The 13,945-nt window shown below is 44.6% G+C and overlaps 1 protein-coding gene across 8 annotated transcripts in view; it reads left to right on the forward strand.

The window, feature by feature from the left end:
* Nucleotides 1-13,945, forward strand: part of LOC311257418 (transcription factor COE1) — a 53,552-nt gene that overhangs the window by 19,539 nt on the left and 20,068 nt on the right. For all 8 annotated transcript variants that reach the window (XR_014622622.1, XM_084353024.1, XM_084353023.1 and 5 more), the window contains exons 7-9: nucleotides 9,226-9,307; nucleotides 10,398-10,539; nucleotides 12,833-12,963. Coding sequence is in view for 7 of the 8 variants with exons in the window: in XM_084353024.1 (XP_084209150.1) it covers nucleotides 9,226-9,307; nucleotides 10,398-10,539; nucleotides 12,833-12,963 (355 nt within the window). In the remaining variant the exon portion in view is untranslated. The remainder of the gene's footprint in view (nucleotides 1-9,225; nucleotides 9,308-10,397; nucleotides 10,540-12,832; nucleotides 12,964-13,945) is intronic.

The following is a 13,945-nucleotide window of genomic DNA, read 5'->3' on the forward strand; positions in this document are numbered from 1 at the left end:
TGTCTGGACGTTGACATTTCTCTGCTTGGATAACCATCGCGCCCTCTGTCCCCCTGTCCCTCCAGCCATGACGCAGGGTAATGTCACCTGTCAGTCTCAAACTCCTACTTACAACCGCTGTCCCCCCTTAACTCCCCCACCCCATCCACATGGAACACCACCACCACCGCCACCAGTCCGTCACCCTCTCACCCCAGCCCTAACTTCCCCCTTCCCTGGACCTCACCTGGGAGACAAAGCCCTCACCATTTCCCTTTTGTCTTCCTCTCCAGAACCTCATATGACTCCATATCCTCCTGCTCTTTCACTATCCAAATGGCAACCCACCTCTCCCGCTCCCTTTACGTTTGCCCCCAGGACTCCAGAATATGGACGACAGCATATATAGTGAATGGGAAAGTCAGGGGTGGGAAGTTGACTTTTTGTCTGGACTTCATTCTGCGTCCTGCGTCTGTTTTCAATTACTCTCCCAGCACAGGCAGGGTGGAGGTTTATGCGTTATATGGGAATGTAATTGACTATAACTGCCCTCTTAACATTAACCAGGTGTACTAGCTGAGTGTGTGAGATTAGGCCCCGGGTCTTGGCCGTTATGGAGGGGGTGTGGACCGTCTACGTGTGTGTTGTTGTTGATGTATTTATACCCTGCTCCTGTGAGGTGCTGCCCATTAGCACCGCATTTAAATCTGACATTTTTCCTGTGCGTTTCTGTGCACGTGTGTGTTTGTGTTTAAATGTGTGCAAACTCCTGCTGGATGTCCTTTTGTGTAGGTTTCATCATGCATCTGCCTCTGTCTGCATTCACGAATGAAAGGGAAAGTTAAAAAAAAAAAAAAGGAGGCAGGATACAGATCCAGTCTGCTTCAAGGGGGGGCCTGACTTTACAAGGACAAAGTCAAAATGGGTCCATTCACAAGGCTGACACACTGTGATTTGTATGTATAGTGCTGTGCAGCCTGCGGGGCACTAGCCCAGGGGCTATCACTGACACCCAGACCAGTGCACGCGCTGGGGGAGGTGGTGGAGGCAGAAGGGGCAGTGTGTGTGTAGCAGGAGAAGGGTTGTGTGTGGAAAGAGGGGCATCAACAGGCTGTCAATCAAGCCCCGGCCACAGCCTGTCACTCCTCGATAGAGCTCGTCCGGGGGAGAATGGGAGTCCCTGGGACCCTTAGAGGAGAAAGGAGGAGGAGGAGGAGGAGGAAGCAGGGAGGAGATGACTGTCTGTCTGTCTCAGTGACTCGGGCTTGATTTGATATTTGATACCGAGCGTGTGGCATTTGAATGCAAATCTATTTTGATTGTCCCACTGTCTGATAGGGTTAAGAGGAATCTATAGGGGATATGCATGTGAATCAAAGACACACACACACACACAATGATACAGAGAATTATTCAGATGTATTATATTACTCACCAATTCACTTGCATTAGACTTTTTGTTCTCTAAAAGCAATATAAAGATATTTAATCAGAATAAATATATAAGATTATGGGTCAGGGGTTACAAAAACGAATGATTCGTGTCCCCTTGTGGTTGAAGTAGCTCTATCTATGTGGAAACACTTGGCAGTGTATATATTCTGAGCATTACTGTGTGTATGTGTGTGTTTAAAAAAGCATGTGCAGGATAATTATTTTCCCTGTGTGCGTGTGGAGGATTGTGTTTAAAAGCAAGCATGCCAAGTAGGTAGACAGACAGACCGACAGATAGATGGGCGGATAAAGCCGGTATTACTGCAGTATGGAAATGCGAGGCTCAGTTCCCTCCCAATTAGAGCAGTGACTTCTGAAATGCCATAATACCCATTAATTAGCAGGCTGCTATTTTCTCAGTGATATGGCTAATTAGTCTGCGAGGCTCTACACTATCTGGACCATTATTATTGGGTTGAAGCCATGCAAACACACTCGCATACACACACTGGCAAACACCAGCGTGCTCAATATACATACGGTGCAAGGGGATGAGATACACATGCAGCGCACATTGCAACAATTTCCCACAGTTGAGTGACCCTAATTTAAGTGACACCATTATACGCTTCAGTGGCAGCATGGCACAGCATGAGAGAGTTAATGGTGAAGAAGGGGATGTTGATGAACAGTTACAGACCTCTTCTTCAACTATACGCTCCTCATAACATGTTATTATATACTGATAAAACCCAGCAAACAGCAGAATTGCCCCGTCCCGCCTGTGTGAGAAACAACAGGGAAATGTTTCAGCCTCCATGTAATGACTTGGCATGAGTGTGTGTGTGTGTGTGTGTGTGTGTGTGTGTGTGTGTGTGTGTGGTGCTCTTCCTGCCTCGACAGTCCATCAGTGTCTCCCACCGGACAGACAGGCCACTGACACAGCACCACGAGGCCGGGAAACCTTTTCAATCACTCCCTCACTTTTCCCTCTCTGTCAGGTGGCAGAAAGGCGTGATTGATCTCTTGTTTCTCCACGGCGGTAAAGGAGTGGAAAGAAGTTGTGTTGGGTTAAAAAAAAAAAGAGAAAAAAAAGGTCTGGCATGTGTGACAACCACTTTCATAAGTTTATTAATCATCTTCATCAATAATGCAGCCCTAGCTCTGCTGTTGGTTGTCATGCAGCTTGTGCATGTGTGTTTGCATGCTCGCGTGCGAGCGTGCGTTCTCACTCCTCGCAGCCCGATGAACTTCATAAGTGTCCCATCACCACTTTAATCAAATTACTTATGAACCAAAATTGACAGTTTTCATTAATTATAAAGGATTATTCTAATTGCGATTCAAATTTATTCATTTAGAACAGACGGCATTCAGTAATGTTTCAGGAAATTTGCATATTAAATGGAGAGGGTAGGCCATTAGCTATGCTAATGTATGCATGATTCCTTATTTTGTGATTGGTGGGCCATATGTAGCAGGCTGGGGGTGTGCAGGTGAGGAATCTAGAAGGAGCTGTAATATGTTTGATAAACACAGAGGGATGCTAAGGCCAAAACACATGTGCTCGTGTCCACATGCGCACACACGCACACACTCTGTAGGAAGCCATACGTCTCTGTTCAGTATCCATCTCCCTCTTGCATTCCCCCGTCGCACACACTCTCTCTGCCTCACAGTCTCTCCCACTCTCTGCTCCCAGATTCCTCCCTCAAGACCCATTGGAGGGAACAACTTTTCACCCGAGAACAAACGCGGCACACTAATTAAGTTTCTGATTTCTGATCCTGCTGCATTTAGAAACATAACCTTGAGCCTGTGTACAGTCACAGTCATAGTTATGATTTAATACGGTGCTTAAATGGAACAAAAAGAAAGAACTTTTGCAAGCGGCACATTCATCCCCACAATGTATGGGGCTGGTCCCGGGCTGACACAATGCTCTTTATCAAGCTATATATAGTCGATGCATTATGCATTAAGTTTAACATGTGCTTAAATCAACACTATTCAATACGAATACATCAGTTTTCAACTAAGCAAGAGAGGGGAACAGTTAGGGTAAATGACTGCGCGGGGAGGCATAAGCACGCGGTCACACACACACGCGGTCACACACACCCTTCGGCTGTGCGGCAGCGTCTACCCAGGCTGATGACAGGGCCATTATTCACTGGTCAGTCCCACGAGGGCAGGGTTTGGGCTGGACAGGGTAGCAGAGCGTCCCAGCATGGCAGGACAGCACTGAGGTGAGAGGGACCAGGACCCTTCATTACTCCTGCGGTCTGGGGCCTGGAGCTTTTCTCTCTCTCTCTCTCCCGCTCTCTTTGTCTCTGTCTCCATCAGATTAATGGGCCAGGCCCCGACAGAGGAAGTGTTTCAATCAGCACCGCCTGCCAAGCTTGTCCATCACCCAGACAGCCTCTTATTCATCATGGCTTTGATACTCACACATTCACACACACACATGCACAGATGTTTATTTGGTTTTATTTTTCCCCCTGGTGTAAAGCCAGGCCACAGGTAGCGATGTTATCAGGCTACAAGTTGTCGGACCTGGCACTACTTTCTCCTCCGCTGTTCCCACGCAGGAGAGATCTTACTGCCCGTCTTTCAATGCTCCCTGCACGATTTCTCAGTTGAATTTTGAATGATCCTTTTCGGATGAAATGGATGAAACGCAATTGGTTAAGTGTCTCTGGGACTTCTGTCCCCAAGCTGGGACTGGAGCTCAAGGCTCCGGGGGAAGCGAGGAGCGATCTCTCCCAAGTGGGGCCTCTCCCTGAGCGGCAAAGGCACAGCGCAGATCTTCCCCTGAACCCCTGCCTCCCTCCTCCAGGGTCCATTTGTTCTGAGAAATATTTAACAACGGGGCAAATTCAGCTGACATGACATGCACACACACACGAGCAGATACAGACGCGGAGCAGGATGCGACGATGCACAGAGCGAGCTGGAAATGAATTTTTCAGCGCAGTGAGATGTTCTATTTAAATAAATCATGACACTTAAGATAGACATGAGGGCAATATAGAGGTGCTCGCTGCTACTTTGAGGAGTAGCACTCCAAAGGAATGGAGCGAAGTGTGTGTGTGTGTGATGCTCTCTCTTTGTGTGTCTGCCCCCGTGTTTCAATATGTGTTTCTGCATGTTTTCTTTTATGTTTTGTCGTTTTTAGTCTAGGTATCTATCTATCTGATATTAGTATGGCATGTAGAGCTGGATGTATCTCTCCCAGTAAACTGGGCCACTGTAGCCTGTTACAGCCTGGTGTCCGAGGCCCAGGGCCAGGCCCAGAGACAGACCTGGTTCTGGATTATTAATGTCCCCCCCTGTGGAGCCAGGCCCCCTCCTCCTCCCAGTGCCCCCCTACACCCCTGGGGTCAGCCTGCATGGCTCCTAGTGCAAGGCCCCCCTCATAAATCTCCCTAAATTAGTGTGTGTATGTGTGCGTGTGTGTCTGTGTGTGTGTGTGAGTGTGTGTGTGCCTTAAACATATACTGCAGACTGGGAGACAGGTCACCATGAAAACAAGCCAGTCAGGCTCATGGTTGAAGTGTCAGTGATGCATGGCGGAGAGAAGGAGTTGCAGAAAAAAGAAAGACTACGAGAAATGAACACAAGAGGAGGAAAAGAAAATACACAAAGCATGAGTTGAAGAAGATATTTGGTTCTCTGAGAGCGCCAGACTTAGTTTCTGCTTCGGTTGCCTATTTGTCAGTCCTTTCTTTCAGCCGTAACATTATATTTGCTTACAAATATTTGCACTTAATTTGAACCTGCCTCTGACTTCATTAGGATCGATTTCCTCAACAAATCTTGATGCTTAATTGCTGAAGTGCAGGATCCTCCATTCCTCTACCTGCCTAGATTAGTTCAACATGTCCCACGGTGGTAACAGGCATGGGGAAGTGCTGTTGTGTCACTTAGTTAACCCCCGAGACAAATGGCTCCCCTCCGGAGCACAGTGAATTACACACCTCATGAAGCATATTAGGAGCCAGACACAGTGCTTTTCTTCTGGAGATGATCTGTATGGCAGGAATGGATGGAGGGAGAGGGAGAGGAGAGGAGAGGGCTGAGTTATGGCATCACCCACAGCCATTTTTACAGCGCCTCGGCATCAGAACAAAACAGAGAGAGCAGAGAGAGGAGGGGCGAAGAATAAAGAAATGAGGTACAAAGATGTACAGCACAACGTGTAACAAAGGCTGATAAGATGAATAAACTCGAACTACTGAGGAAGATAAAAGCACACAGTTCTGAAGTTATCCATGTTAAATTTGACAAGGAAAAACAACTCTTTACCTCATTTGTTGCTAATGTAGGAAAATTATTAGAAAATATAACAGAATTGTCCCTCGGAGGCTTCCTTGCTGTTAGCTAATCGCTTAGACAATCTTTATCACCACAGTAATAATATTTAGATGCTACAGGGATTACTTAAAAGTTGTGTTATAATTGCTTTCCTTGTTTTCTTTTTTATGGGCAGAGGGTGATTTTGTGTTTAATTGCTCCAAAGTGACAAATAATGCGCGTTATGATATGATGAAAGTGTGAGATCATTAAATTACCACGGCGACCGGCTGCATGTGTTTATTCGTTCGTTTTCGCTGTTACAAATTTATGCCATGAGGCTTCAAGAGGCCAAGCAGTTATTTACACAAATTCACTTCCACAGCCATTCCTGGATTTGGGGGTAATTACGTGAGAGCAAAATGGTTTTATTTCATTTAATCCGGCCGCCGCAGCAATTTGCACTGGTAATATTTGTAGCTGTGGAGTCTGCATAGTAAAACAGCTTGAAACCAGCGAGAGTCTCAAATACAAACAAGGTAGGGGGGGCAATAATCAAAGCAGGAATTTATGCAGGAGACAGTACTATCTACAAAGCAACTGAAAATACATGTTTTGAGATGAGATACGGTTTAAGTTTACACATTATCTGTAAGAATTTGAAACATTATATGCCGGGCTAGAGCAAAGATATTACATATCCTGAGGAGTCCAAATGACACACGCCAACCTGGGTCAGTTATGTTGCTATTAAGAGAGGTGAACATAGTCAGCTGAAGTAATAGATAAACCACTGAATATGCTTAAAGTAATGGATGCTTAAGATAGTTAGATAAAAGTAATGGATCAATGGTTGGGTTAGCTAAAACATTGACAAATAGTTAGGTTGTAGCTAAATGAGATGTATGAAAAACTTACTGTAACACATCCACTTTTGTTGTGTTAAAAAACACCCTCGATTAAATGAACACATTTGGAGCACAGCGGGTGTTACAGAGTGCTTGATCTCATCAGAGAGGGGTGTGGGGATACATCTGACAACAAAGGCTGAGAACCACTGATGTAAAGCCAAACAGAGCAACAATTGTGAAGCGATAAATGATCCTTTTTATTGATTAAAAAGCAAGGAAAACATGATAATATGGAGCTTAACAGATCAAATGAGAGAATTATGGGCTATCATCAGTTATCTGTCCATATTTACTGGTCAGCTGTCAATCAGATTATCCATAAATCCTTATGGTAATCTCTTTGCTACTGCATATCAACACGCGCTGCTCTTTACCCCCCCCACCCCTCCACCACCACCAAACACCCACTCTCTGTTGATCCATGTAAATGTGTGCAGCGGTGATTCTGGTCCCCCGGCTCCCGCGGAGATGAGATAGAGCACTGAGGAATCAACATGCTACAGTTTTGTAATGTTTCCGTGCGGCTGACTCCAGACACCTTAAGTCATGTAAATAATGAATCAGATGATCCACGGGTGCAGGAGATCGAGGGGACATGCTGACATATGGCAAAGCGAATGAGGCATGCTGACTCTCTGACTTACTGTCTTCATCTCTTTTTCGCACTCAGTATCTCAGCACAGTCTTACCTTTTCCTCCACCGCCTCCTCCTCCTCTGTCCCATCCAAACTCTAATATTTAGCCTTCTGATTTGGCCACCTCTGACTCTCGTGACCCCAACTTTCCCGTATCCACTTATCCACCATCCGTCCATCATGAATACCTCAGAGGAGGAGGAGAAGGCCACATTGGGGAATGAATGGAGTCGATGAATTAAACAGGAGGTGCAGCGAGGAAGGTGGAGTGTATGTTGGACAAGTGGATGTGGTCCACAGCTGTCTGTGAGGCTGCTCTCTGACCTCGAGGAGATAAGAAAGTTGGGAGACCCTCAGCCTTTGGGGTCCAACAGCCACTGTAAAAAAAAAAAAAATCCATCTCTCTGCTTCATGAATTATTGAGATATTGGCCTACAGCCTCTAAAATATACAGGAGGGTGGTCTGTCTCTCCTTTCGGATTTCACATACTCTCCACCGCGTCCTTCTGTCTAACTTTCTATCATTTTCTTTTCTCCCTCCCTCTCCCTCTCTTTCCTTTTCCCCTTCTCATTCGGATTTAGCCTTTTGCAGCAGCAAGATCGTAAATCAGAACACAAACAAAGCAGAGGAAAAAAAGAGGCGCAGCAGAGAGGGACAGTTTGTTTTTCACATCATACGAGGCTTTTTCTTCCTCACTTGAAGAGGAGCGTCGACCACTAACCAGCTGTCATGCATTTAAAAGTTGTCAGGGATAAATCCACGAGTTCTTGTGTTACATCAGATGCTCGTAATGCGCACAGCAGTTGGCCGGCCCTGAAATGAGACAGAACTCTGGTCTGTCCATTTATCTTCTTTGCTCTCTTGTGTTTTTTTTTTTTTTTACTAGATGAAGCAATTGTCCAAGGCACGCTGCTGCTGCTTACAGTGTTTCTCTTGACATGTCTCTCTCTATGTGTGTGTGTGATGCCTTTGCTCGTGCATGATTATATCTAAGGCGGTTGGCTCCAAACGCGCTGCCCAGTGCAGAATCCTAGCCATAACAAATGAACAGAGGGTAGAAAATAAGACATATGAAAGAAAAGCTGAGCAAAGGAGTGATTCTCTCTCTGGCTGGTGGAGATCTGTATTGTAAGCAGTTTCAGCTGTCAGCATTTCTTTGAGCTACCTCAAAGGGAGGAGGAGGAGGAGGAGGAGGGCGGGATGTTGTAGTTTTATTTTCCCCCTTTTGAGGGTTCCTGTTTATTTGTACACGGCGCTGTTTATTTTCGCGGTTCATTTGATATCTTTTTTTTCTTTTCAGCGAGGCAGACAATGCAGAAGGGCGAGTGGAAGAGATGTACAGCGCCGTAGTTTCAGTTAAAAAAGAAGTTGTCCGGCTTCAAGCCTCGGGGTGGGGCTAGGGAATAAATTGTCAGCCGTCCCCTTTTCTGCTTTTCAGGCCTCCGGTGCCTCCCCACACTCCCCCCTTTACTCCTCCGACCCTCCCTCCTCCCTCCCTCCCTCATTAAGTATTGATGTGGGTAGCCATACTTGCCATCTCAGCCTATTAATAATGCATGGCAGGTGCTGTTGATGTGGTCTCTCACACTGAGATTGAGAGAGGCAGGAATGGCAACACTGTGCTGCATAGTAGCTACAGCACAACCTCCGTCACTCTGCAGCTAGGGGTGGGGTGGAGGGGGGGCCATGTCTGCCCCGGTGAGTTTATGGCAAGCTGTGACAGCAGCTCGGAGATGGATATACAAGGTAGCATCTTACTCAATATCCCCGAGCTGTTTTTACATAGAAAACTGCCTTTGTCATAAACATCTGATGGATGAGGGGGGGATAGTGTATGAGGCTTGTCTGCCTCTGCTGTTTTATTTGTTTTATTTGTATTTTGTGTTTTGTTGAAGTAGCTCATGCTGTACTTTGCTCGTTCACAATCTCATTTGTCTCCCTCTCCGTCTCTCTTTCTCTGCCTGTGCAGGTTCTTCCTCAAGTTCTTCCTGAAGTGTAACCAGAACTGCCTGAAGAATGCAGGGAACCCTCGAGACATGAGGCGTTTTCAGGTGAGACGCAGCTGTCTGCAAGTGTACAGTGTGTGCTGCAGTGTGGGCAAGGACCACACGTACTCAAACCTTCTTTCAGAATCCTTTTTTAAAGCCCCAGACATGGCAACAGCATCCTACAGTTGAAGACAAACAAGGTTTTTACAGGCTCTCTCACAGAAATGCTCTCTGTGCTGTCCCAGAGATAAGACCAGAGAGGAAACAGAGCACAGTACACACTACAAATGAAATCCCTATAAATAATAAAATAAATATGTTTCTGTCGATTTTTACAGCAGAAAACATCCATGCATGAGTCCGGACATTCCTGCAATTGTAGAGAAACAAATCATTCATAAGGCCTAACAGCCCTGCAATAAGCTTGCCTCTGTAAACGTCTAATTGGTAGATGTGTGCATAAAAATGAATGACACTTTCATTCCAAAATGCACAATTGTCTATATATTTATTTAAAATGTAGTTACGCTTGTAACTCTGCAGTTCACTTGCATTTTAGCATCTTTCAGCTCATTCTTTTGATTTTCCAGCCTGCAACTGTACTACTTTGGTTCACTCTCAAATTGCTAATAGTCATTTACAACTGCAGCAAGCAACTTTTTTTTTTAACTTAAAAGCTTTAAAAAAAAAAAACAGAACTAAAAGTAGAGTGAATATTGGACTTAAAATGGGTAACTGTTTGGTAAGTTCACCATATCAGTGTGAAAGGTGTTAAGTTCAGGCCTCATAGCTTGTTAATGCTGCTCCTCAGCATCCAAAAATCTGTTATTGCAGGTTTGAAATAACTCAACGTCACAAACATAGCTAAAACACAGAACGTGAAGGGCAAAGTCCAAAAAAATAAATTAAAATTAGTGCTTGAATTCCTGTTTATTAATGCTAGGACAGAACATATTTATTCCATTGAATCTATTTGCAACTCTTTAGCAGGCTTAGGATAAATATGAAGTATAACACTGAAGGCGTTAGTGTGTTCCCTTCATAAGAAAAGTTTGCACATAATCCACTGTAGATATTACAGGATTTTACTACATATATCATTTGCAGGTGTCTATAACATAGTAAGGCTTATTGTAGTTTCATGGTTTCTCAGGTGGTTGTGTCGACTACGGTGAGCGTGGAGGGTCACGTCCTGGCCGTCTCCGACAACATGTTTGTGCACAACAACTCCAAACACGGGCGCCGAGCTCGAAGACTGGACCCATCGGAAGGAACACCGTCCTACCTGGAACATGGTATTAAAAGCTGAAACAAAACACCCGCTCTTTCTTTGTCTTCCTCACTTTCTTTCTGTCTGTTCAAACCCCCCCCCCCCTTCCCTCCCTCTCTCTCCCCACTCCCTCCCCCCCGTCTGGCTCCTCACCCAACCCCTCCTCTGTCTCGGCGCTATCCCTCTCAAACCTGCTCTCTTGCCTTCTTTCTTATCTCTCTCCTGCTTCCTCCCAGATTCTCACTTTCCTCTCTTGTAGGGTTTCTAAGTCGAGCTAAGAGAGGAGAGAGTGGTAGCTAGTGAGTCTCTTGTCTCTCCCTGGTGGCTTGCTCCCCTCAGGTCTCTGCCTCTGGGCCTTCTACTCTGCCTCGCATAAGCACTATATGTCTTATGAGGTCTGTTCTGCTTAAAGCCAACACTGGCTTTATTTCCTCGGAGACCTGCTTTTATCCTCCAGCCCTCCATCACTCCCCATCCCTCAGGTTTTCAAACACACCCATGCACACACGAAAAAAGCCCATGCACACACGTACACACAGTCAGGCCCAAACCTTTAATACTTCATAATGACATGTGCACATGATTTAGGAGCCCGCACTGATTCCCAAGTCCCTAATCCAGTTATTTTCTCATTTCGATTTCCCAGACATTGAATAAGAGAAACATATTTTTTTTCTTTGAGGAAAGTCAACCTCAGGGATGATAATGACAAAAAAACTAAGAAGGGATTTACATGATGGCCTACAGTAGATTGCATTAAGATTGAATGTTGTGGTTAAGTCTTTCTAATGACTATCCTCCAGAGGCAAGGTGGACCGCTTGTACCCTGCAACTGGTCTCACAGACGATTAGAAAAGTTCACAAAGACAAGACATATTGGAGATGTCAGCAAGACTTGGATCTTACACAGAAAGAAGAGTACGCGCGTTACGTTAACAGATGTTCCCTGTGTCAGAGAGATTTGTTTGGGAATTTCCTCTTCTCTGATTTTCTATTCTCCTGGTGACTGGGGTTGGAAAGAGGAACAACAGGAGTGAAAGAACTAGAGAGTTTGGGGGGAAATGGAGAGACGTGATGAGAGGATAGCTTATAGAAATTATGAAATGATAACAAAGAAGACAGCGGTTTCTTTCTTTCTTTTTTTTTTTGTTGTTGTTGTTTCCAGTGTGTGTTGAGTTTGTGTGCAGTATACACAACTTTGGGGGCCCATTTCAGGCGGTAATAGATGAGCAGCGCATAGAGTTGAACAGATGGCACCGAGGAACACCCCAAAGTATAATCCTATCACATGGATTCACGTTCCACCATCTGGTTAATCCACACACACACACGTCCACACATGCACATGGAGCGCACATAATATCAGCGGCTGTGAAAAGGAGGCATCTTAGGCCATGATTACGGCCACAGATTGCTGCTTGGTGAACGTTGATCTCTGCAGGCGTATCAGGGGGCTAAATATCATTCCAGCTTGTTGGGGAGGATCAACAGAACAGGGAGTCAGGCAAAGAGCAAAGGCTAGGCTTCAGGGAAAAAAGTCAGCCCAGTCTAAAGTGGATTATGCCGCTTTACAGAATTACAGCATGTCTGACAAGCTGCATATCTGTTAAGGAGAGGAGATTTAGCCTGTATAAACATGTATTTTCCCAATGCTGTTCTTTTTCCTCAATCACATCCAGTAATCTCCAAGTCCATAATACCAGGAGATAAGGTCAAAAAGCCCATTGAATACCAGTTATTGAAAATGTGTTTTTTTGTTGTTATTCCATCTACTCTGTCTGATAATACTCGAAGAATATGCTTCAAGAGAAAACATTGAAAGCTTACAAAACGCATTACAAATATCCGAACAGCAGCTGAAATGACCCCGCGTGTGTGGTCATGTGCTCGCTGAGATATTTCCACCGATATGTACGAAACAGACAGCTGAGCAAGAGCTAAGTGTTTGGTTAATGAAGGCGGCGTATTCAGAGGGCAGAGCTACTGTTGGCTCTGCTCTGCTCCCCGGTCGCGTGGCCTTTGATCAGACACTCAGCACACCTGACATTTACACGCCTGCACGCTTTGCCACGTGTCATAAAACAAGCGCACCGCCGCTGCCCTCACACACAGGGCAGGGGTGATGTTTAATAACGGGGTGCGTATAATCACTCTGATTAGTATTCCTCGCTCGCCCCCGACCCCTGGGAGAGAGGAGAGAGGTGATGTGTGTGAGAGAGAGGAAGAGGGGACTGTACGTGGTGCCATCAGCGAAAGACCTTTACTGGCTGTCATTAGGTTAGTTAGCATCTAATCTATTTTATCTGTGAATCTTGCAGCAACCCCCAGCATCAAAGCCATCAGCCCCAGTGAAGGCTGGACCACAGGGGGTGCTACCGTCATCATCATCGGGGACAACTTCTTTGACGGCCTGCAGGTCATCTTCGGGACCATGCTGGTCTGGAGTGAGGTTAGTCACCATCTGGTCAACTCAAAGAACAAAATATTCCCCCTCAAGACACTTTTAACATTATAAGTTGACTAATAATGTTCTATTATCTTGTTAAAATCTTTAAAATGACATCAACTCCGTCCTCCTCCTTAAAGAATCCTGAATCTATCAATATGCAAATATGTGCCTTTTCCAAAAGTTTAACTACATCAGAGGAGACTTCACTGTGAAGTCCATTCTAAGTGTACGTGCACTGGAATTCGTAATTTACTTAAGTATTATTTTAATGCCAGCAGATTACTTGTAATTGAGTAATATTTCAGTAACATATCTTTACTCGTACTTGAGTTGGGATTTTCTGTACTCTTTCGACCACTGACAGAAATATTTTCTTCCTTTTCTATTACACAAATCAACTCAATCCATCCAATATATAACATATTGGGATTCACTGCTTTAAATGAGCTGAATCGCTAAAATTAAGAGATAACTTGATGTTTTATCATTGTTTATAAAATCTTTTACATTTTTCTATTTTCTGTGTTTCACATCAATCTAAATTGAATCCATTTAAGATTTTTTTACTGATTTACAGACAAACTTGAGGCATCACCAAGGTCTCTGTAAACTTCCTATTTGTGATTCATTCTCATTTTATAGACTAAAAAATCATCAGATAAAAAAGTAATAAATAGATTAATTAATAATGATAATCATCGTTAATTGCAGCCTTACTGTAAACCCATATCAAAAATATTTCACAGTCTGAACAGCCTGCTGTCTCAGTTCTCTGCAGCAGCTCTTATATTTGTCATATCTCCTTTCAGCTCCCTTCCTGTCTTTTATTATGTTGGTATCTGCCTTCTTGGAGTATGTGCACACCGTACAGTATGATTCTCTTTGTAGGGAGCATCTGCCACATGACTAAAATGTAAATGTAGTGTATGTGTGAAATTGAAGGTCAGTGAGCGCCGCAGCTAAACAGCTTTCTCTTTAGTAA

This window comes from Pagrus pagrus (genome assembly GCF_965226575.1).
Source record: "Pagrus pagrus genome assembly, chromosome: 5".
NCBI lineage: Eukaryota > Metazoa > Chordata > Actinopteri > Spariformes > Sparidae > Pagrus > Pagrus pagrus.